The sequence below is a fragment of the Schistocerca gregaria genome, chromosome 5 (genome assembly GCF_023897955.1).
Source record: "Schistocerca gregaria isolate iqSchGreg1 chromosome 5, iqSchGreg1.2, whole genome shotgun sequence".
Lineage (NCBI taxonomy): Eukaryota > Metazoa > Arthropoda > Insecta > Orthoptera > Acrididae > Schistocerca > Schistocerca gregaria.
The window spans coordinates 522,829,066-522,854,273 of NC_064924.1; the positions used below are offsets into that span (position 1 = coordinate 522,829,066).

The following is a 25,208-nucleotide window of genomic DNA, read 5'->3' on the forward strand; positions in this document are numbered from 1 at the left end:
ACCACGGGGCAGTGAATCTACGGAACATGCATTACTGGTCCGTGGACAATCCTCGCTGGGTCAGACAGGTAGAGCGACAGCGACCGTGTACTGAAAATGTATGGTGCGGAATCATTGGCGACCACCTTTTTGGTCCTCACTTCAGTGCAGGGGTCCAAACAGCTGCAACATACATCGCGTTTCTACAGAATGATCTGCCAACGTTGCTCGAAAATGTCCCACTGGAAACGCGTCGACGTATGTGGTATCAGCATGATGGTGCACCTGCACATACCGCAATTAACACTAGGCTGACCCTTGACGGGATGTTCGACGGGCGTTTCATAGGACGTGGAGGACGCATGAATTGGCCAGCCCGTTCTCGTGATCTTACACCTCTGGACTTCTTTCTATGGGGTACGTTAAAGGAGAATGTGTGCCGTGATGTGCCTACAACCCCAGAGGATATGAAACAACGTATTGTGGCAGCCTGCGGCGACATTACACCAGATGTAATGCGGCGTGTACGACATTCATTACGCCAGAGATTGCAATTGTGTGCAGCAAATGATGGCCACCACATTGAACATCTATTGGTCTGACATGTCGGGACACACTCTATTTCACTCCGTAATTGAAAACGGAAACCACGTGTGCACGTGTACCTCACCCCTCATGGTAATGTACATGTGCGTCAGTGAAATAGACCAATAAAAAGGTGTTAGCATGTGGACGTAATGTGCCGTCCCAGTCTCTTCTGTACCTAAGGTCCATCACCGTTCCCTTTGAATCCCTATGTAATTCGGTGCTCTCCGATACACACGTTCGAACAGCGGAGGAGTGGTACTCAAGCGTCAACTTCAGGTAGGTTTGTGTTAAAAAACATACTTCCGTGCATTTTTTATGGTTTGTATCAACCAATTACACTAGCCCCTCTCCTCAAGTTCGGTCTGCGGAATCGATTCGTCAGTATTTGATGTGGTTTACGAAATATATCCAGCGGTAATGTTAGGTGATTCACCCTGTATATGTTCGCCCGTTTTCTCTTCGGGCAGAGGACGTCTCACAAGTGCTTCAACTAGAGCTGATTGACCTTCAGTGCCAAATGCGCCTGAAGGACCTCTTTCTTATGTGTAGAACTTCCACGAGAGAAATGCCCTCTTTTGCACTAGCACGCGGCCAATGTTCTCTCAATGTTTGGTTGCACGTTTATTTGTGAGCGCTTTTTCTCTCTTTTAATGCTTGCTAAAACTAAGAACCGTTCATTCCTTGGCGATAAAAATTTGACCAATTCTTTGAGGTTAGCAGTCTCATGGAATATTGTACCAAGCATAGACAAAATAGTTTCTTCAAAAAAGAAAAACACGTAAAATGTTAATTATCTTCTTTAACAATGTTGACTGTAAGGATTAAAGAGCTTTATAGCCTTAATTATATTTTAATAAGTTTTCAAACTTGGTCAGTTAAAATTATAAAGTGCAAAACAGCAAACTAAGGATCGGATTTCTAAACTCTGAAAAGGGATACAAAAAATTGTAGCACGAAGTACAACAAAAAATACCTACTTGTAACTGTTAACAGTAAGAATACTCTATATCCCTTACACAAAATTAATTCTAAAATAGAATATTTTGTTCACGTTAGATCTGACCGCGGGACAGTCCAGCGCAGAGCAGTGCTGTGCGGTCTCACTCGCTCTGCAGCTCTCTCTCTCTCTCTCTCTCTCTCTCTCTCTCTCTCTCTCTCTGTCTCCCCTATGCCGACACCAGCTACACTCGATCGCGGACGGGGCGCAATTCTTGAATGAGCCTGCCTTAAGTCCTTCTTAATCGAAGAACTTTTGTCTTCATCTCAGATTGTAATATTTCCCTGTTCATTCTCTCAAACACTGTGCTGTGTCCTTGCTATAAAACAGCAACCTGCAATGCCTTCTACTAAAGGTGCCGCTTTTTTTACTTCGTTCGGTGCTTTGTCAAATTCTTCCAGTCTCCGCGTTTATTTCCTTTGTATACCACTTCCATACCCTGCCAGTTTTGAGCCTTTCCGTCTCTGTTTAGTAGTGGCCTGCTGTCTGAGCCCTTGACGTTCATACCTCAGGTTCTTATTTCTACGATGATTAATTCAAGTTTTCTCTGAGCTGTGTCTATCTTCCCCACGACCAAGTACTTTTCTACAACTTTGCATTTCCTTTCAGTTTTACGTTTTAGGCGTGAAATCACTTTTGCCACATCATTTTCTATATTGGTATATTTTATCATTTCATTTACATTGTGTTGTTGTTGTGGTATTCAGTCCTGAGACTGGTTTGATGCAGCTGTCCACGCTACTCTATCCTGTGCAACCTTCTTAATCTCCCAGTACTCACTGCAACCTACATCCTTCTGAATCTGCTTAGTGTATTCATCATTTACATGTTGTTGTTGTGGTTTTCAGTCCTGAGACTGGTGTGATGCAGCTCTCCATGCTACTCTATCCTGTGCAAGCTTCTTCATCACCCAGTATCTACTGCAACCTACGTCCTTCTGAATCTGCTTAATGTATTCATCTCTTGGTCTCCCTCTACGATTTTTACCGTCCACGGTGCCCTCCAATACTAAATTGGTGATCCCTTGATGCCTCAGAACGTGTCCTACCAACCGATCCCTCCTTCTGGTCAAGTTTTGCCACAAACTTCTCTTCTCCCCAATCCGATTCAATACTTCCTCATTAGTTATGTGATGTACCCATGTAATCTTCAGCATTCTTCTGTAGCACCACATTTCGAAAGCTTCTATTCTCTTCTTGTACAAACTATTTATCGTCCATGTTTCACTTCCATACATGGCTACACTCCATACAAATACTTTCAGATATGACTTCCTGACACCTGAACCTATACTCGATGTTAACAAATTTCCCTTTTTCAGAAACGGTTTCCTTGCCATTGCCAGTCTACATTTTATATCCTCTCTACTTAGACCATCATCAGTTAGTTTGCTCCCCAAATAGTAAAACTCCTTTACTGCTTTAAGTGTCTCATTTTTTAATCTAATTCCTCCAGCATCACCCGACTTAATTCGACTACATTCCATTATCCTCGTTTTGCTTTTGTTGATGTTCATTTTATATCCTCCATTCAAGACACTATCCATTCCGTTCAACTGCTCTTCCAAGTCCTTTGCTGTCTCTGACAGAATTTCGATGTCATCGGCGAACCTCAAAGTTTTTATTTCTTCTCCATGGATTTTAATACCTACTCCAAATTTTTCTTTTGTTTCCTTTACTGCTTGCTCAATACACAGATTAAATAACATCGGGGAGAGACTACAACCCTGCCTCACTCCCTTCCCAACCACTGCTTCCCTTTCATGCCCTCGACTCTTATAACTGCCATCTGGTTTCTGTACAAATTGTAAATAGCCTTTCGCTCCCAGTATTTTACCCCTACCACCTTCAGAATTTGAAGGAGAGTATTCCAGTCAACATTGTCAAAAGCTTTCTCTAAGTCTACAAATTCTAGAAACGTAGGTTTGCCTTTCCTTAATCTTTCCTCTAAGATAAGTCGTAGAGTCAGTATTGCCTCACGTGTTCCAACATTTCTACGGAAGCCAAACTGATCTTCCCCGAGGTTGGGTTCTACTAGTTTTTCCATTCTTCTGTAAAGAATTCGTGTAAGTATTTTGCATCTGTGACTTATTGAACTGATAGTTCGGTAATTTTCACATCTGTCAACACCTGCTTTCTCTGGGATTGGAATTATTATATTCTTCTTGAAGTCTGAGGGTATTTCGCCTGTCGCATACATCTTGCTCACCAGATGGTAGAGTTTTGTAAGGACTGGCTCTCCCGAGGCCGTCAGTAATTCCAATGGAATGTTGTCTACTCCGGGGGCCTAGCTTCGACTCAGGTCTTTCAGTGCTCTGTCAAACTCTACACGCAGTATCGTATCTCCCATTTCATCTTCATCTACATCCTCTTCCATTTCCATAATATTGTCCTCAAGTACATCGCCCTTGTATAGACCCTCTATATACTCCTTCCACCTTTCTGCTTTATCTTCTTTGCTTAGAACTGGGTTTCCATCTGAGCTCTTGATGTTCATACAAGTGGTTCTCTTATCTCCAAAGGTCTCTTTAATTTTCCTGTAGGCAATATCTATCTTACCCCTAGTGAGATAAGCCTCCACATTCTTACATTTGTTATAGCCACCCCTGCTCAGCCATTTTGCACTTCCTGTCGATCTCATTTTTGAGACGTCTGTATTCCTTTTTGCCTGCTTCATTTACTGCATTTTTATATTTACTCCTTTCATCAATTAAATTCAATATTTCTTCTGTCACCCAAGGATTTCTACTAGCCCTCGTCTTTTTACCTCTGCTGCCTTCACTACTTCATGACTCAAAGCTACCCATTCTTTGTCTGCTGTATTTCTTTCCCCCATTCCTGTCATTTGCTCCCTTTACATTATGTGATTAAAAGTATCCAGATCCCCCCCCCCCCTCCCTATTTATGTAACGCATATTGGCCACGAGATGTCACGACAGGCAGACGCGCCGGTACGAAAGGAGGTGGGAAGCATTGTGTTATCAGTAGAGATGCATCAACAGCAGGTTCGACTAACTAGAACAGCTCATTGAGGTCGGACATGAAATATTCACTTGATGTCTTGAGGAAAGTAATATTCGTGTGTGGGCTGTGTTTATTTTGAGATAATCACTTTATTTCGTGATTTAGCTATCAACTAATTTCGCCATATTGGGCATTTTCTAGGTGCCTATGCCGCTTGGATCACATCATAAATCTGTTTGGAGGAAGCAAATCTCATAGTGTCCTTAACTCTCAGTCGGTGACAATGTTTTACAAAATAAACTGTGCCATGGAGTATTTACGTACTCCGTATTCCTACTGCATTTTATAAATAGGCATTTGGACAGAAATATAAAGTAATGGATACAGGTTATTCCGACTGTTGTTTACTATTTTTTGACATCAAAACATCTTTACCAAATAAAAACAGAACAATGTCTTGTTTGAAAACTAATGTCTCGTTATCGCAACAGCTACAAATTGCATTGCATCTGTTAACTACATAAAAAACTTTAAATTACATTGAGGATAATTAGGAGAAGTGCAGTTATGTGCATTAGTGTCCAAAATATAAAACTAAAGGAGGATTAATCATGTAAGCTTCAACTGAAGACAATTTCACAAACGGTAAACTTAAGCAATTTCTCTTTCATCTACACAAGCAGACTGAGCGTCTGCAGGATGCAGAATTATGTCGTTTGCTGTTTATACAGGCCACTTCAGTCTTCTTATATAATGTTTGAGGACACAGGAAATACCCCTTTAGTTTCGCTGGACCAACCTTCTGCACTATGGAAGGCAACTGAACCACTAAGTTCTCTAGGTAGCTTGCAGTGAGTAACCTTTCATTTAGATACATGTCGCACAGTTGTCTTGAAAGACCTTGTCGGAAATGAAATCATGAGAGGTATTTATTGTCGCTGAAGGCTGACAGAAGTACATGCTAATTTACGACAGCAATGTTCAGAATTCCAAAGAACACTGTCACTGGCCAACGAAAGGTGTACCTACTATTTGAAATGTTCATACAGTTTGGATCTAATTCGTCAACATATTGGTTTGTTAGATTATAAAATAGCATTATTTCAGGCTTAGGGGAGAGTGGGGCAAGTTGATACAGATGGGACTGTGAGCTAACACACACTGCAGGGTGGACATGAGTGAGTAGAGGCTGTTGTTTTCCGCGACGCAGTGCCACACGGCGTCCAGCTATCAACAGAGTACTCTACGCGTTTTTATTGTTGAAATTGAGTTTTCATGAGTAGAAATTAATTTTTTGCTAGTGTTTTTGAGTTGGCGTACCAGCAAGAGGATATTCTTCAGGAAGGTCACTGTTGGCACAGTTAAACGCCTATTTCTTGGTAAGAATATCAAGATAGTTTCATCTTTCTAGACTTTATATTTTAGAGACTTAAGTTTGACTTAAGAGACACTTATTCAATGGGGCAAGTGATATGAGTAGCTGGGGCAAATTGATACAGTATATCAACATACCCCAATATTGTAAAAAATAGAGTTTTTTCTTTTCTTTACAGAAACATGGTGCGGAATTATACCAGGAAGAAAGATCGAGGGAAAGTGCCGAATGAGACCTTTTAAAAAGCCTATGAAGCCGTCAAGACCAAAACCATGTCTTTACGGAAAGCAACTGTAGCCTTTGAGATCGACAAAATGACATTGTTTAGATTTATAAGAAAAAAAAGACGAATCACAAAGTCAAACGGTTACAATGCGGTATGGCAAACCAAGACAAATTTTTCCAGACTAATTAGAATCTCAACTCCAAGAGTATATAATACTCTCTTCTAAAATCTACTACGGACTTACACCACAAAACATCAAAGTTTTAACTTACGAACTTCGTGTGGCTAATAGGAATACCATTACATTGCCTGATACGTGGATTAACCATAAAATGGCTACAAAGGACTAGTTAAGCTTATTTATGAAAAGACACCCTCGAGTATTAATTAGGGGGCCTGAGGCTACGAGCCTTTGTCGCGCTACCAGTTTTAATAAAGCTAATGTTGATCTATTTTTTGACAATTTGAAGAGTACTTTAGATAAATACAAATTTGAACCTAAGGATATTTGGAATGTCGACGAGACCGGTGTGCAAACAGTTCAGAGACCAAACAAAATCGTTGCTCAGAAAGGAGTAGGCCAAGTAGGGAAAGCTACGACAGCGGAAAGGGGGCAGACTGTCACTATGGTATTGGCTGTCAGTGCCATCGGCAAATCAGTTCCTCCAATGTTCATATTTCCAAGAATATTCCTCAAGGATCACTTTATCATTAACGAACCACTATGATGTATTGGAACTTCCTATCAATCCGGATGCATCACATCTGAATCGTTTTCGAAGTTTATTAAACATTTTCACGGCCATGTCAGATCTACCAAGGGCAATCCCTGCATGTTGGTTTCGAATAACCATGAATCACATTTATCTACTAAAGTGCTCAACTTGTGCAAAGAAAATGGTATCGTCATGTTGTCGTTTCCCCCGCACACTTCCCACCTCCTGCAACCGCTTGATAGGTCAGTTTATGGGCCTTCCAAGAAATGTTACTTCGCTTCAGTCGACAACTGGATGATGAACAATCCAGCGAAAACTGTAACAATGTAAGACATTCCTGGCACAGTAAAGATGGCACTACCTAGAGCAATAAATCGTACAAATGTTATATCTGGATTTCAAGCAAGAGGAATCGCGCCATACAACAGAGAAGGGTTTACTGGTGATGACTTCTTGTCCAGCGCAGTCACGGATAGAGAGATGACTTCACAAGACAGCACTGTCAAGACATCTCAGGCTGGGACAAGCAACGCTGATACTCTATAGTCCAAAGTGAACCGAGCTGAGACTACAACCTCAGTTCCACCTGCAAGTAAGGATGATTTTCTATGTGTATTCATTGTGAGCCCTAAAGACATCCGCCCCTACCCTAAAGCTGGAGAGCGAAAAATAACAAAAAAGGGAAGAAACCTTTAAAATCCGCTATCCTTACTAACAAACCAGTAAAGGAGAGGCTGGTAGAGGGAGCCAAAGAAAAGGAAGCTAAAATGGTAGCCAAGTCAGAAAACGCCAAAAAAGGCTTTTTAAAATGATAGAGAGTCGGACTAAGGAGAAGAACAAGGTGAAGAAAAAGAATTGCGTCCCAAAGAATAAAATGAAGATTACATCATAGTCTGAAGAAGAGAACGACGCCTTGTGTCTCATATGTTTGGAGCCATTCTCCGAATCCAAGCCAGGTCAGGACTGGATACAGTGCATTTCTTCTGGGGGCATATAGAATGTGGTAAGGACTGTAAGATGTGCACTTGTATTCCCTGTACATCTGACTTTGTAATCAGTGATTCTGAGTAGGTTATGGACACAATTTCATGATCTGAGTGTTTAAAATAAGTTAATAATATGTCTTACGTTACCTTCGTACTACATTCTGCTTAATAAATGTTTTCGATTATCTATTGAGTGATTATTTGCCACCTTAATGTCAATTAGCTTATTATTTATACATTTGTATTAACTTGCCTCTCGCTAGTATCAACTTGCCCCCCATGTGGGGAAGAATGATACACTTTACAGCATTAAACAAATATTTCAATTTTGGGAGATACATGTGGTTAATCAAAGCGTCAATACCATAGAAAAGTGGACCACTAATTCAAGTATAATATCATAATTTTCCTAATTAAAACAAAATTAAAACAAAAAATGTAAAAAATAAAATCTGAAATTTGCCTCAACATGCTCCGCTCTCCCCTACCTGTCGTATTATTAGGGCATTTCCAACAATGCATAGACGAGGTTAACAGCACTGTCTTACCTTTTTTGGCCACATGTGAAACAAGTGGCTTGTCTGTAGTAAATCAATCTTTACGATTCTGTTGTGGCAAGAAAACTAATGGAAATATACTTTTATTTTTCTTCAGATTGCCTACATAAATTTGGTTCCATTTTTGAGTCCGATTTACGATTCTGCAGTGGCAACAAAATTAATGGAAACGTCCTTAAATTTTTCTTCATATTGAATCATAAATTGGCTCCTGTTTTTCAGTCCGTAAACAACTTCTGCTGACCTGATATATCTCCATGTACCTTCGACAGGTTTTGCCAGTCAACTTAAACCCTGTGATGGTATCAATAATTTCTTCTTCTCAGTCGACAGACCCATCCCTTCGCTGCCTTTGTCAGTATATATGTGGGCAGCTAGAAGACAATGTGTTCTGATGTCACATAATATCATGATTTTGAATGCAAAATTTTGATACCATGTACACTTTAAATCTGCGTCGTCCATGAAATCCTAGCAACATTTCGCCAGTACAGAATTTTTCTTCAAAGCAGCAGCAGTCGTGACTGTTTCTTACAAGTGAATTAAATAGTGGGAAACTGCAACTGTAGGATCGGTTTTCAGTCTACCAACCATTTTTCTGAAGTCGTCAAACAGATTAGCAAAATTAACATTCGTTTCAAAGACATAGTACAGGAGAAGAACACACATCAAAAAAGTTTTGCATCACCCCAATTCTCAGAACTCCTGAATATAGACGTTGACTGTTCAGAGGTAACACTAAACCCGCCGAAACATGAAAACAACCATGCATGAGCAACTGCTATTAGACGGAGGGGGGTCCGACAGCCGCAGTCTTTCCACCAGGAAGGAGGTATACGGCTAGTGTTGTCTGTCGTTCAACCATGCCTAGACGGTCAATACCGCGGTTCGATTGCCTCCGCATTGTTACTTTGTGACAGGAAGGGCTCTCGACAAGTGAAGTGCTAGGTGTTTCGGAGGGAAATCAATGTTGCTCGGTCATGGAGGAAATACAAATAGACAAGAACTGTCGATGACATTCCTCGCTCAGGCCGCTCAAGGGCTACTACTGCAGTGGATGACCGCTACCTACGGATTATGGCTCGGAGGAACTCTGACAGCAACGGCACCATGTTGAATAATGTTTGTTGTGCAGCCACAGGACGTCATGTCACGACTCAAACTGTGCGCAACAGGCTGCATGATGCTCAACTTAACTCCCGACGTACATGTTGTTGCTGTTGTGGTCTTCAGTCCTGAGACTGGTTTGATGCAGCTCTTCATGCTAATCTATCCTGTGCAAGCTCCTTCATCTCCCAGTGCCTACTGCAACCTACATCCTTCTGAATCTGCTTAGTGTATTCATCTCTTGGTCTCCCTCTACGATTTTTACCCTCCACGCTGCCCTCCAATGGTAAATTTGTGATCCCTTGATGCCTTAGGACATGTCCTACCAACCGATCCCTTCTTCTAGTCAAGTTGTGCCACAAACGTCTCTTCTCCCGAATCCTATTAAATACCTCCTCATTAGTTATGTGATCTACCCACCTAATCTTCAACATTCTTCTATAGCACCATATTTCGAAAGCTTCTATTCTCTTCTTGTCCAAACTATATATTGTCCATGTTTCACTTCCATACATGGCTACACTCCATACAAATACTTTCAGAAACGACTTCCTGTCACTGAAATCTATACTCGATGTTAACAAATTTCTCTTCTTCAGAAACGCTTTCTTGCCATTGCCAGTCTACATTTTATATCCTCTCTACTTCGACCATCATCAGTTATTTTGCTCCTCAAATAGCAAAACTCCTTTACTACTTTAAGCGGCTGATTTCCTAATCTAATTCCCTCAGCATCACCCGACTTAATTCGACTACATTCCATTATCCTCGTTTTACTGTTGTCGATGTTCATCTTATATCCTCCTTTCAAGACACTGTCCATTCCGTTCAACTGCTCTTCCAAGTCCTTTGCTGTCTCTGACAGAATTACAATGTCATCGGTGAACCTCTAAGTTTTTATTTCTTCTCCCTGGATTTTAATACCTACTCCAAATTTTTCTTTTGTTTCCTATACTGCCTGCTCAATATACAGATTGAATAACATCGGGGAGAGACTACAACCCTGTCTCACTCCCTTCCCAACCACTGCTTCCCTTTCATGCCCCTCGACTCTTATAACTGCCATCTGGTTTCTGTACAAATTGTAAATAGCCTTTCGCTCCCAGTATTTTACCCCTGCCACCTTTAGAATTTGAAGGAGAGTATGCCAGTCAACATTGTCAAAAGCTTTCTCTAAGTCTACAAATTCTAGAAACGTAGGTTTGCCTTTCCTTAATCTTTCCTCTAAGATAAGTCGTAGGGTCAGTATTGCCTCACGTGTTCCAACATTTCTACGGAATCCAAACTGATCTTCCCCGAGGTCGGCTTCTACCAGTTTTTCCATTCGTCTGTAAATAATTCGCGTTAGTATTTTGCAGTTGTGGTTTATTAAACTGATAGTTCGGTAATTTTCACATCTGTCAACACTTGCTAGTCTACATTTTATATCCTCTCTACTTCGACCATCATCATTGGAATTATTATATTCTTCTTGAAGTCTGACGGTATTTTGACAGTCTCATACATCTTTCTGACGAGATGTTAGAGTTTTGTCTGGGATGGCTCTCCCAAGGCTGTCAGTAATTGTAATGGAATGTTGTCAACTCACGGGGCCTTGTTTCCACTTAGGGTCTTTCAGTTCTCCGTCAAACTCCTCACGCAGAATCGAATCTCCCATTTCATCTTCATCTACATCCTCTTCCATTTCCATAACATTGTCCTCATGTACATCGCCCTTATATAGACCCTCTATATACTCTTTGCTTTGAACTGGGTTTCCATCTGAGCTCTTGATATTCATACAAGTGGTTCTCTTTCCTCCCAAGGTCTTTTTAATTTTCCTGTAGGCAGTATCTATCTTACCCGTAGTGAGGTATGCCTCTACATTCTTACATTAGTCCTCTAGCCATCCTTCCTTAGCCATTTTGCACTTCTTGTCGATATCGTTTTTGAGACGTTTGTACTCCTTTTTGCCTGATCTATTTACTACATTTTTATATTTTCTCCTTTCATCAATTACATTCAATATTTCGTCTGTTACCCAAGGATTTCTACTAGCCCTCGTCTTTTTACCTAATTCATCCTCTGGTGCCTTCACTACTTCAAGCCTCAGAGCTACCCATTCGTCTTCTACTGTATTTCTTTCCCTCATTCCTGTCAATTGTTCCCTTATGCTGTCCTGAAGCTCTGTACAACCTCTGGTTTATTCAGTTTATCCAGGTCCCATCTCCTTAAATTCCCACCTTTTTTGCAGTTTCTTCAGTGTTAATCTACAGTTCATAACCAACAGATTGTGGTCAGAGTCCACACCTGCCCCTGGAAATGTCCTACAATTTAAAACCTGGTTCCTAAATCTTTGTCTTACCATTATGTAATCTATCTGATACCTTTTAGTATCTCTAGGATTCTTCCATGTATACAACCATCTTTAATGATTCCTGAACCAAGTGTTAGCTATGATTAAGTTATGCTCTGTGCAGAATTATACCAGACGGCTTTCATTTATCTCCCACATTCCATATTCACCTACTGTTTCCTTCTCTTTTCATACTGTCGAATTCGAATCACCCATGACTTTTAAATTTTCGTCTCATTTCACTACCTGAATAATTTCTTTTATCTCATCATACACTTTTTCTATTTCTTCGTCATCTCCAGAGCTAGTTGGCATATAAACTTGTACTACTGTAGTAGGCATGGGCTTCGTGTCTATCTTGGCCACTATAATACGTTCACTATACTGTTTGTAGTAGCTTACCTGCACTCCTATTTTTAAATTCGTTATTAAACCTACTCCTGCATTACCCCTATTTGATTCTGTTTTTATAACCCTGTATTCACCTGACCAGAAGCCTTGTTCCTCCTGCCACCGAACGTCACTAATTCCCACTATATCTAACTTTAACCTATCCATTTCCCGTTTAAAATTTTCTAAACTACCTGCCCGATTAAGGGATCTGACATTCCACTCTCCGATCCGTAGAATGCCAGTTTTCTTTCTCTTGATAACGACGTCCTCCTGAGGAGTCCCCGCCCGGAGGTCAGAATGGGGGACTATTTTACCTCCGGAATATTTTACCCAAGAGGACGCCATCATCATTTAATCATACAGTAAAGCTGCATGCACCCGGGAAAAATTACGGCTGTAGTCTCCCCTTACTTTCAGCCGTTCGCAGTACCACAACAGCAAGGTCGTTTTGGTTAGTGTTACAAGGCCAGATCAGTCAATCATCCAGACTGTTGCCCCTGCAACTATTGAAAAGGCTGCTGGACCTCTTCAGGAACCACACGTTTGTCTGGCCTATAAACAGATACCCCTCCGTTGTGGTTGCACCTACGGTACGGCTATCTGTATCGTTGAGGTACGCAAGCCTCCCCACCAACGGCAAGGTCCATGGTTCATGGGGGGAGGCCCGACGTCCATAGCGAGATCCATCTTTGGATCCACGACACCTTGCAGCCCGGTACAGATAGGGCCAACAACATGCCGAATGTACCGCTCAGGATTGACATCAAATTCTCTTCACCGATGAGTGTCGCACGTACCTTCAACCAGACAATCGTCGGGGACTTGTTTGGAGGCAACCCGGTCACTCTGAACGCCTTAGACACACCCTCCAGCGAGTGTGTCTAGGTGGAGATTCTCCGGTGTTTTTGGATGGCATTATGTGGTGCCGACGTACGCCGCTGGTGGTCATGGAAGGCGCCGTAACGACTGTACGATACATAAATGCCATCCCCCAACCGAAAGTGCAACTATATCGGCAGCGTACTGGCGTAGGCAGCGCTCATCCACTGCAGTAGTAGCCCTTGGGCGGCCTGAACGAGGCATGTCACCGGCAGTGCCTCTCTCTCTGTATTTCCTCCGTGTCCGAACAACATCGCTTCCACTCCGAGACGCCTGGACACTTCCCTTGTTGAGAGCCCTTCCTGTCACGAAGTAACAATGCGGACGCGACCGAACCGCGGTATTGGCCGTCTAGGCGGATTTAGTGACACCTCTGAACAGTCAAAGTGACTGTGTCTATATCCACTGTCAACTCAATATTCAGGAGTTCTGGGAGCCGGGGTGATGCAAAACTCTTTTTGATGCGTGTATAAGTTGGCTGTTTAGAGTGACCGTGATTGCGACAGAATGTCGGCACTGTAACTTCACACTAGTACAGACTTGGTGGTTAACTTGCAACTAAGACGCGAAAATATATCGAATTTAATTCCAAATCTTTCTGTTATTTAATAGCTAATTAAACCTGACAATACGAAACATTTGTTGCAGCTTTTAGGTACGTGTAATGCGGTTGGTTTTGCTGCACTTTATCCAGTCGAGAAATACTATTCGTTACATGAAATTCGTTCGCAGTTCCGAATACGGACAATCGTCATCTGTATAATGGAATGCGGACAATGAAATATGTGCTGCACCGTCCGTCGAACCCGGATTTCCCGCTATATGCGAGCGGTCGCCTTAACCGCTTTGTCTAATTGTGCGCGACATACGGCACAGCCAAACACAGAGAAAGGTATAACGTCTACACTATAGAAAACCGTTTCTAAACTGGGTTTATCGGAGCCGCGCCAGGCGTTTGCGCACCTAAGTTTCTATGGCTTCGGATGAGTCGATATTGGTCTTTAGTTTTTATTTTCATTCTGCCATCTGCTTTTCAGTACAATAATCAATGCTGGTGCGACAGACAAGAGCTTCACGTGGCTATTGGATTGATTGAGTTCTCGTCTAGGTAGGCACAGTACAGTTTGCACAGTTTTACAGAAATATGTACGCCGTGCTCTCTTGTACTCCAAATACAGAGAAACTGCAGTCGATGCTTGTTGCAAACAGAATGGGAATTTGCCTTTGTCATCTCACAATGTGACATTACGGGAACATCTTGAAACAAACGATGTTGTTTGTGCTTGTGCTACTGATGTTACTGCCTGGCATCAGGTATCACTTTGTGATAGGGGGAGGAGGTTATTTATTATCCATCATACAACACGCAAAGAGTGTTGTGCTCTGTATATATCTGTGATTGTTACACATCCATTTAGGCCAATGTTATCTCTAATTTCTCTTATTCGATTTTGTGTATTCTCGTGACAAGCAGTGCTGCTACCTCTCCGAAAATCGTGATTGTATGGCTCCTGCTTAGAAAGAACCTGTGCCTTCTTGTCGGAAGCGAACCTTTCAATAGCTGCCAAACCTCTGAACATGGGTGTACAGTGGTTACTTGTGCTATATAAAAATTTTAGTACAAAATACCTACAGCTGTACCAAATTTTGACTGTCACTGTTTTGGAAAGAACAGCTCCCCACATCCGTCAGTAACAATCACAAAACTAACATTAGTTACAGAAAATTCTTTTATTCAATAATACTTTTTATAGGTACCACCACTATTAAGTGATAAACTGTCCATAATGCTGCTTAAGTGAAATATAGGTATTATACAGAGTTTTCTGTGTCAAGGGCATGTAAGTTGAACAAAAGACGATCATATGGACTTCTATATGTCTTACAGAATAAATATCGCAGATGGTAGGATTTTTGGATGATGCACTGATGCAAAGTGAATGTACACACTCATCGTTAATAGACACCTTTAATATACACCAAATTTCGCACCATAAAATGCCGCTAGGTTACGATGCAGCCCGCCAAAACAGAATGCAAAGAACGTAGCAACAAGACAAAATGTATCTCTCTGTGACAATCAGTTGATGCTGTCGACTTTCACAAGTTTAAGTTGAAACCTCTGTGACTTCAAGCCAAGTACATATTATGAAAAGATGGGTCGGAATGGCAATGTCTGAGTAAAAGAAAAGTGAAAGATGCTTATATATCCATGGCAACAAGCAAGTGTAGAAAACTACTGTCACACTATGTCTACTGCACAGTATAAAAGAAATCATCAGTTTGGGTTGCAATTTGACGGATTGGCCAATTATTAGAATGAGCGCCTGACTGTAAGATTACGACCCCGAAACTAGTTACAAAAAAATGAAGTATAAATACATAAAATAAAAACAACAAAAAGTGATGCTGCAAAGCTGCTACCTCCAAAACAAATAATTTATCAGTTACCGACCTGCAAATATAATAATAATGGTAAAGGTCAGGCTAAACAAAAGTTGATATAAGACTGGACAGGGAGTGTTATGACATAGTGTGGACAGAGAGCAGGGTGAGCCGCTCACTCACCGGGGTAGCCAAGTTCGCCCTTGGGGCCGCGGGGACCGGGCAGCCCCGCCACGCCGGGGAGTCCCCTGGAGCCGGGCTCGCCGGGGAACCCCCGCTCCCCTCGGTCACCCTTGGCGCCGGGCTGGCCGTGCAGTCCGGGCGGCCCCTGAGGACCCGGAGACCCCGGCACGCCCGGCGGGCAGTACTCCCGCGTCGACTTGCAGAACCCCTGGATCGCCACCAGCTGCAACACCACAACAAACAACAGATGGTTAAACATGAGACTGGCACTGCTACCCATGTCACAATGATTGACCTCTGACTTGTAACTCACATTTCGCTTAAAGTGCGTGATCGACGTCGCTGTGTCGTACCTTGCCGGGAAATTGGAATTGTTTACTTTTATTTCACTTGCAAATATTACATTTTAGTTGAAAAGGGGATGGCATACCCGACAATATTTAAGAGAAAGCGTACTTCTTCGAGCACTTTTCGCCGAGTGTCTAATTTGAGAAGCCGGCCACGGTGGTCTAGCGGTTCAGGCGCTCAGTCCGGAACCGCGCGACTGTTACGGTCGCAGTTTCGTATCCTGCCTCGGGCATGGATGTGTGTGATGTCCTTAGGTTAGTTAGGTTTAATTAGTTCTAAGTTCTAGGGGACTGATGACAACAGATGTTAAGTCCCATAGTGCTCAGAACCCTTTGAGCCATTTTTAAGTTGAGGAGTCATTAAACCCAGATAGTAATTACGTTAACAGTTTCCTTTGCTCAGCTTAAAGATACAAAGATCCTTTCTTACAGGTGGGTTTTAGTTGATTTCTGATAAGTCGCTTTTTCATAATAATGGCGGATGTAGAGTCCCACAATCTGCCGAATGGTAACAAGTATGAACAAGACGAAATGCGTAAATGGAATACTATTGTTGCCCTTCAATTTACATTAATTGATGGTATCTCGTGTTTCATTTATTTCCGTTTGCGTTTTTTGCAACATGTGGTTGCCAATGCCATGCTGCCAAAATCGCCGAGCAACATTTACTTTCTATTGTTCCTTGTCGATTATGTATAGCTTGCGGTGGATATCAGGGAGGATCTTGAAAAATAATGTCCATGATCATCTAGAAAGAACTGGTCTCCGTTTAAACATTCAGAACGCTGAATACTGCGAAAATATTCCATCTCCTGGAACTGTAGAAATTAATAGAGCTTTTTTTTTTTTTTTTACTAATGTGGACACATTCCGACATATGTGGTCGTGGCTACAGAGTTATGGCAATGTAAATGAGGATGTGACGGCAAGAATAAAAATGGACCTGGATAAGATTCAGAGACGTGACTGGTATTCTTCATGATAAGAAAGTGCCTAATCACCTAAAATCAAAGATATGCCGCACAATGGTGAGACCAGTTGCAGTACATAATACCAAGAACTGGAACACACTTAGGTGTGCTCAGCAATCACTGCACGCCATGGAAATGCAGTTACAGAGAAGACCATTAGGCATTTCACTGCCTGACCGTATCAAGAACGCAACGGTCCGACAACTAGCTGGAGTGGCTGCAGTCAATGAGAATATGCAAGAATGGAGACTTGGATGCCATGGACACATAATATGGCCTCCAACTAGTTAAGTCATTAGCTTTGTCTATCATTTAACTGTTGATGACCAGAGACAACGTGCAAGAACTGGGCACTAAAATCGCAGAGTACGACGTTGTCACCCTTCATCGATGAGTAGGCGCTTATTGCGACATTACAACAGTGGCAGCGTCCTGCAACGACAAGTGCGCTCTGTCGCAGCTTTGCATAGACTGGAGTTACTAACGCAGTTGCTTTACGAACACTTAATTGACAAGGGGACTGTTCATTAGTAATGACATATGATGCAACCAACAACCAACAAAAAAAAAAAAAAAAAAAAAAAAAGATCAAGCTTTGTACCCATGTGTCCTCCGCCGCAATAGTCTCAGTGTCTGACGTTTGAAAATGTAGCGATGAAATGACTAATCAGAAAATAAGGGAAATAGAAATGTAATATATTTAAAGTGCGGGCCGTGCGGGATTAGCTGAGCGGTCTAACGCGCAGAAGTCATGGACTGTGCGGCTGGTCGTAGCGGAGGTTCGAGTCCTCCCTCGGGCATGGGTGTGTGTATTTGTCCTTAGGATAATTTAGGTTAAGTAGTGTGTAAGCTTTGGGACTGATGACCTTAGCAGTTAAGTCCCATAAGATTTCACACACATTTGAACATTTTTTAAACTGCGAAAATAAATTTTTCTCCTAATTACGGTCTGGCTTCTATGACTCCTCAAAAATTACGCACCAGAAAAATGCTCGAAAACGAACGTGCTCTCTCAAACATAGAACATATGTCGCTCCATTTTCAACTAAAATTTAATATTCGTTCCCCAAATGAAAGAGGACAAAAAAAATGGTTCAAATGGTTCTGACCACTATGGGAGTTAACGTCTGAGGTCATCAGTCCCCTAGAACTTAGAACTACTTAAACCTAACTAACCTAAGGACATCACAAACATTTATGCCCGACGCAGGATTGGAACCTGCGACCGTAGCAGTCGCGCGGTTCCAGACTGAAGCGTCTAGAACCGCTCGAGCACACCGGCCGGTGAAAGACATTTCCACATTTCCGAAAAGGTACAGCACATCGATGTTCGTGATGCGATGTAACCAGAATACCTGCTCAAAGTCAGAGATCAGTCATTATAAAATAGATAACTGATAACACTACCTAGTCGGGCAGTTCCCTACATGGAGATAAATTCCCCCTGAAATGTAAAATAAATTTTTCCATGAAAGACATTTATTTTCGAAAAGATCATTTTCATGATGCTCTCGTCTGCCCCAGTCATACCTAGCAGACAGTAGTTGCCTAAAACTGTTAAAGACTGATGCAGTTTGGAGATACCCTCTTCTCCTGAAAGGATTGTAGGCACGACATTATCTTGAATTCATTTTAATTCAGATTTTCATAGGGGTAGGCAGTTTGCGCCGTGCAGTACGTAATACTCCTGACGCAGTGCGTCGACCCATCGACAGTAGCGAAACAATGAATTTCTTTTCCGACAGAATGCAATGCGTATGAGCAAACACTTTCCGTCAGGTGTGACAGGCCAACTGTTTGTGGACTAGTATAATGCGTTATATGTTCTATTAAAGCAGTTGCTTCAAATCAGAAAATGTTTGTGTGCAAATGGCTATTAAACGTGCCTCATTGCCAAAGCTTGAGGCTGTTGCCAATGGGCACCACTGTGGGGAGCCGGACTCGGGTATCACGGGGATGTCAACCTCGTCCCGTCTGTCCCCAGATCGGTCTGCCGCTGTGGTTGCCCCGGTTGCTGCCCGCAGTGGGGCTGAGCCCTCGCCTGTGGTTGATTGGGAGGTCGTTCCAAGGCGTGGCAGGCAGCGAAAGGCGTCCCCGGAGGCTGATCAGAAAGCCTCCCCGGTGCGTCTGACAAACCGGTTTCAGGCACTGTCTCTGGCTGAGCCAGATGCAGCTGCCTGCCCTGTTTCAGAGGATCATTCTCAGCCTTCAAGGTCCGGGCAATCGCAGAGGGTGGGCTTACTGGTAGTTGGGAGCTCCAATGTTAGGCGTGTAATGGGGCCCCTTAGGGATACGGCGGCTAAGGAGGGGAAGAAATCCAGTGTGCACTCCGTGTGCATTCCAGGAAGAGTAATTCCAGATGTGGAAAGGGTCCTTCCGGATGCCATGAAGAGCACAGGGTGCAGCCAGCTGCAGGTGGTGGCACATGTCGGCACTAATGACGTGTGTCGCTTTGGATCTGAGGAAATTCTCTCTGGATTCCAGCGGCTATCTGATTTGGTAAAGGCTGCCGGTCTTGCTTACGAGATGAAGGCAGAGCTCACCATCTGCAGCATCGGTGACAGAACCGACTGCGGACCTTTGTTGCAGAGCCGGGTGGAGGGTCTGAATCAGAGGTTCAGACGGTTTTGCGACCGTATTGGCTGCAGATTCCTTGACTTGCGCCATAGGGTGGTGGGGTTTCGGGTTCTGCTGAATAGGTCAGGAGTTCACTACACTCAGCTGGCGGCTACACGGGTAGCGGAGGCTGTGTGGCGTGGACTGGGCGCCTTTTTAGGTTAGAAGGCCTCGGGAAAGTGCGGGATGGGCTGCAATGTCAAAGGGTGCTTGGCAATTACAGGACGTGCTTGGATCAAGGAACAGTCGGAATTATAGTTGTAAATTGTTGTAGTTGCGCTGGAAAAGTCCCTGAGCTTCAAGCGCTAATAGAAAACACAGAAGCTGATATCGTTATAGGTACAGAAAGCTGGCTAAAGCCTGAAAGAAGTTCTGCAGAAATTTTTACGAAGTCTCAGACGGTGTTCAGGAAAGATAGATTAGGCAGAATTGGTGGTGGAGTGTTTGTGTCTGTCAGTAGTGGTTTATCTTGTAGTGAAGTCGAAGTAGATACTCCGTGCTAATTGGTATGGGTGGAGGTTATACTTAACAGCCGAATTAAGTTAATAATTGGCTCCTTCTACCGACCCCCAGACTCCGATGATACAGTTGCGGAACAGTTCAGAGAAAGTTTGAGTCTCGTAACAAATAAATACCCCACTCATACGGTTATAGTTGGTGGGGACTTCAACCTACACTCGGTATGTTGGCAAAAATACTTGTTCAAAACCGGTGGTAGTCAGAAAACGTCTTCCGAGATTGTCCTAAATGCATTCTCCGAAAATTATTTCGAGCAGTTAGTCCACGAACCCACGCGAATTGCAAATGGTTGCGAAAACACACTTGACCTCTTAGCCACAAACAATCCAGAGCTGATAGAGAGCATCATGACTGATACAGTGATTAGTGATCACAAGGTCATTGTAGCTAGGCTCAATACCATTTCTTCCAAATCCATCAGAAACAAACGCAAAATAATTTTATTTAAAAAAGCGGATAAAGTGTCACTTGAAGCCTTCCTAAAAGACTATTTCCATTCCTTCCGAACTGACTATGCGAATGTAGACGAGATGTGGCTCAAATTCAAAGACATAGTAGCAACAGCAATTGAGATATTCATACCTCATAAATTGGTAAGAGATGGAACGGATCCCCCGTGGTACACAAAAAAAGGTCCGAACGCTGTTGCAGAGGCAACGGAAAAAAGCATGCGAAGTTCAGAAGAACGCGAAATCCCGAAGATGGGCTAAAATTTACAGACGCGCGAAATTTGGCACGTACTTCGATGCGAGATGCCTTTAATAGGTTCCACAACGAAACATTGTCTCGAAATTTGGTAGAAAATCCGAAGAAATTCTGGTCGTATGTAAAGTACACAAGCGGCAAGACGCAGTCAATACCTTCGCTGCGCAGTGCCGATGGTACTGTTATCGACGACTGTGCCGCTAAAGCGGAGTTATTGAACGCATTTTTCCGAAATTCCTTCACCAGGGAAGACGAATGGAATATTCCAGAATTTGAAACACGAACATCTGCTAGCATGAGTTTCTTAGAAGTAGATACCTTAGGGGTTGCGAAGCAACTCAAATCGCTTGATAGGGGCAAGTCTTCAGGTCCAGATTGTATACCGATTAGGTTCCTTTCAGATTACGCTGATACTATAGCTCCCTACTTAGCACTCATATACAACCGCTCGCTCACCGATAGATCTGTACCTACAGATTGGAAAATTGCGCAGGTCGCACCAGTGTTCAAGAAGGGTAGTAGGAGTAATCCATTTAACTACAGACCTATATCATTGACGTCGGTTTGCAGTAGGGTTTTGCAGCATATACTGTATTCAAACATTATGAATCGCCTCGAAGGGAACGATCTATTGACACGTAATCAGCATGGCTTCAGAAAACATCGCTCTTGTGCAACGCTGCTAGCTCTTTATTCGCACGAAGTAATGGCCGCTATCGACAGGGGATCTCAAGTTGATTCCGTATTTCTAGATTTCCGGAAAGCTTTTGACACCGTTCCTCACAAGCGACTTCTAATGAAGCTGCGGAGCTATGGGGTATCGTCTCAGTTGTGCGACTGGATTCGTGATTTCCTGTCAGGAAGGTCGCAGTTCGTAATAATAGACGGCAAATCATCGAGTAAAACCGAAGTGATATCAGGTGTTCCCCAGGGAAGCGTCCTGGGTCCTCTACTGTTCCTGATCTATATAAATGACCTGGGTGACAATCTGAGCAGTTCTCTTAGACTGTTCGCAGATGATGCTGTAATTTACCGTCTAGTAAGGTCATACGAAGACCAGTATCAGTTGCAAAGCGATTTAGAAAAGATTGCTGTATGGTGTGTCAGGTGGCAGTTGACGCTAAATAACGAAAAGTGTGAGATGATCCACATGAGTTCCAAAAGAAATCCGTTGGAATTCGATTACTCGATAAATAGTACAATTCTCAAGGCTGTCAATTCAACTAAGTACCTGGGTGTTAAAATTACGAACAACTTCAGTTGGAAGGACCACATAGATAATATTGTCGGGAAGGCGAGCCAAAGGTTGCGTTTCATTGGCAGGACACTTAGAAGATGCAACAAGTCCACTAAAGAGACAGCTTACACTACACTCGTTCGTCCTCTGTTAGAATATTGCTGCGCGGTGTGGGATCCTTACCAGGTGGGATTGACGGAGGACATCGAAAGGGTGCAAAAAAAAAGGGCAGCTCGTTTTGTATTATCACAATATAGGGGAGAGAGTGTGGCAGATATGATACACGAGTTGAGATGGAAGTCATTACAGCATAGACGTTTTTCGTCGCGGCGAGACCTTTTTACGAAATTTCAGTCACCAACTTTCTCTTCCGAATGCGAAAATATTTTGTTGAGCCCAACCTACATAGGTAGGAATGATCATCAAAATAAAATAAGAGAAATCAGAGCTGGAACAGAAAGGTTCAGGTTTTCGTTTTTCCCGCTCGCTGTTCGGGAGTGGAATAGTTGAGAGATAGTATGATTGTGGTTCGATGAACCCTCTGCCAAGCACTTAAATGTGAATTGCAGAGTAGTCATGTAGATGTAGATGTAGATGAAGATAAACTGCTCATTGAAGCAGTGTCCAAACTGTGTTTTTGATCACTCTTCGGATAAGTTTGAAGCTAAATGCTCTTCTTCGTAGTCCCTTACGTGTTTAGTTGTCAGAAATCCGAGGAATTTTCTTTTCTTCCATGAGATCCATCAGTACTGTACAGTAAGAACACTTTGAACACACTTCTCAGACAGCATGTGTGGACTGAATAGTTAACACGCTTGCGATTTCCTCTTCTGGGAATACAAAATTCCGCAATGTATTTTAAGTTTTGAGCCCCCATCGATGTAAAACACCGTATCCTGCCCGCGCCGCGCAAAATTCATACTCCAAGGAAAACACAGCTTTAGTCAGCAACTACCACGAGACGTTGTAAGTAGGCTGTTCAGGTTTTTTTTATTGGTAACGCCACATAGCGCTCTGTATGAAAAATCACTGGCTGTGCTCTGTGCAGTCAGTGGCTGGTTGGCATTGTTGTAATACTCGCCATTGTAGTGTTGGGCGGCTGTATGTTAACAGCGCGTAGCGTTGCGCTGTTGGAGGTCAGCCGCCAGCAGTGATTGACGTGGTGAGGGAGATGGCGGAGTTTTGAAATTTGTAAGACTGGATGTCATGAATTGCTATATGTGTTATGACTATTAAGGTAAATACATTGTTTGTTCTCTATCAAAATCTCATTTGCTAACTATGCCTATCAGTAGTTAGTGCCTTCAGTAGTTTGAATCTTTTATTTAGTTGGCAGTAGTGGCTCTCGCTGTATTGCAGTAGTTCGAGTAACGAAGATTTTTGGTGAGGTAAGTGATTTGTGAAAGGTATAGGTTAATGTTAGTCAGGGCCATTCTTTTGCAGGGATTATTGAAAGTCAGATTGCGTTGCGCTAAAAATATTGTGTGTCAGTTTAAGCACAGTCTTGTATAAATTGTTCTAAGGGGGACGTTTCAACGTGTCGCCATTGACCCATGTCTTGATGTCTCGTCGTTCATTATTTTGCCAGTCCACTTTGGATTCTTTCGTGAGACAGTCAGCAATATTTTATTATTTCACTTGAAGAACCTCACAATTTTTAATGCTCAGCGTCAAGTGCAGCTTCCATAACCATGCAATTCTTTAGGTAAATCATGTGCAATTCGTCATGATCTTCTGATGACCGCTAGACAGTAAAGAATCTGCGAGGGCTGTTCCGATTGTCTCCTAAGATATTTAGGTAGATAGAGAACAACAGAAAGAATATAAAGCTTCCTTGCGGAACGTCAGACATAACGCTTCCTTGCAGAATCTCGGACATAGCTTTTGTTTCGCTGTACGACTTGTTGTCAGTTACTACGAAATGTGACTTTTGTGATACGAAATCGCGAGTCCAACGGCAAAGCTAACACTAAGATTCACAGGAGCGCAATATGACTAGAAGTTGCTTGTGAGGAACGGTGCTAAAACCCTTCTGGAAATTAAAATTATCGAATCATCTTGAGAACTACTGTCGACAGCACTCATCAATTCGTGAGAATAAAGAGCAAGTTGAGTTCTCAAAAATTATATTTTGTGAGTACATGCTGATTAGGTGTCAATAAATCATGTTTGTCGGAGTATTTCATATTTTCGTAACACAGTATCTGTTTCAGAATCCAGCTGGAAATTGATTTCAGTTATGTGAGGATATAATTCAGCGGATTACCTAGATTTCCTTTCCTGTGTACTGGTCTGACATGTGCAGTTTCGGAGGCCTTTATGAATCTGAAGATTTACGGTAGGCGACCATTGCTAGTGAATCCATTCAACCAATTGTATCCCAATTCTAAACGCTTCTAGTGCTTTTGCGAGCCTTAATGCAAATCTGCATCACATCTCGGCGTCCAAGGCTATGCATTCCATGTCCGCCCAGTGCGACAGGTTGTAACAGACTCCTGGCAACGTTTTCTAGATCTACATCTGCGTGCACAGTCTGCAACCCATTATGTGAAGTGCGTGGAAGAGGTTGTTTCTCGTTGTACTGGTTATAAGCAATACTTCCCTATCCATTCACGTACGGAGGGCGGAAAGAATTACTATTTAAATGCCTCTGTGCACGCTGTAATTAATCTGAGCCCGTCCTCATGACATATACGGGAGCGGTAAGCAAGGGGCCGTTGTACATTTCTCTGGTTCTTGAAGCTTTTTAAATAGGCTTTTTCTGTATAGTTAGCGTCATATCTAAAAGTGTCTGCCAATTCCGTTCTCCAACATTTATGTAACACTCTCCCAAGCTTCAAACAAACCAGTGACCAATCGAGCTGCATTTCTCTGTACACTTTCAACTTTCCCCGTTAGTCCCATTTTTGTAGGGGTCCCGCCACTTGAGTAGTAGTGTAAGTTGGCTGTTTAGGTTTTTTTGTTGCTAATGACACGTAGCGCTCTGTATGAAAATCACTGACTGCGCCGTAGCTGGTTCGACTCATTGTTGAAATATTCACTAGTGTAGTGTTTGGCAGTTGGATGTGAACAGCGCTTAGCGTTGTGCAGTTAGAGGTAAGCGGCCAGCAGTGGTGGATGTGGAGAGAGAGATGCCAGAGTTTT

At 42.7% G+C, this 25,208-nt stretch overlaps 1 protein-coding gene across 2 annotated transcripts in view; it reads right to left on the bottom strand.

Moving 5' to 3' along the window:
- The window catches only part of LOC126272321 (uncharacterized), a 974,015-nt gene that overhangs the window by 378,231 nt on the left and 570,576 nt on the right, over positions 1-25,208 (bottom strand). For both annotated transcript variants that reach the window (XM_049975103.1, XM_049975104.1), the window contains exon 2: positions 15,670-15,892. In XM_049975103.1, coding sequence (XP_049831060.1) covers positions 15,670-15,892 — 223 coding nt within the window. The remainder of the gene's footprint in view (positions 1-15,669; positions 15,893-25,208) is intronic.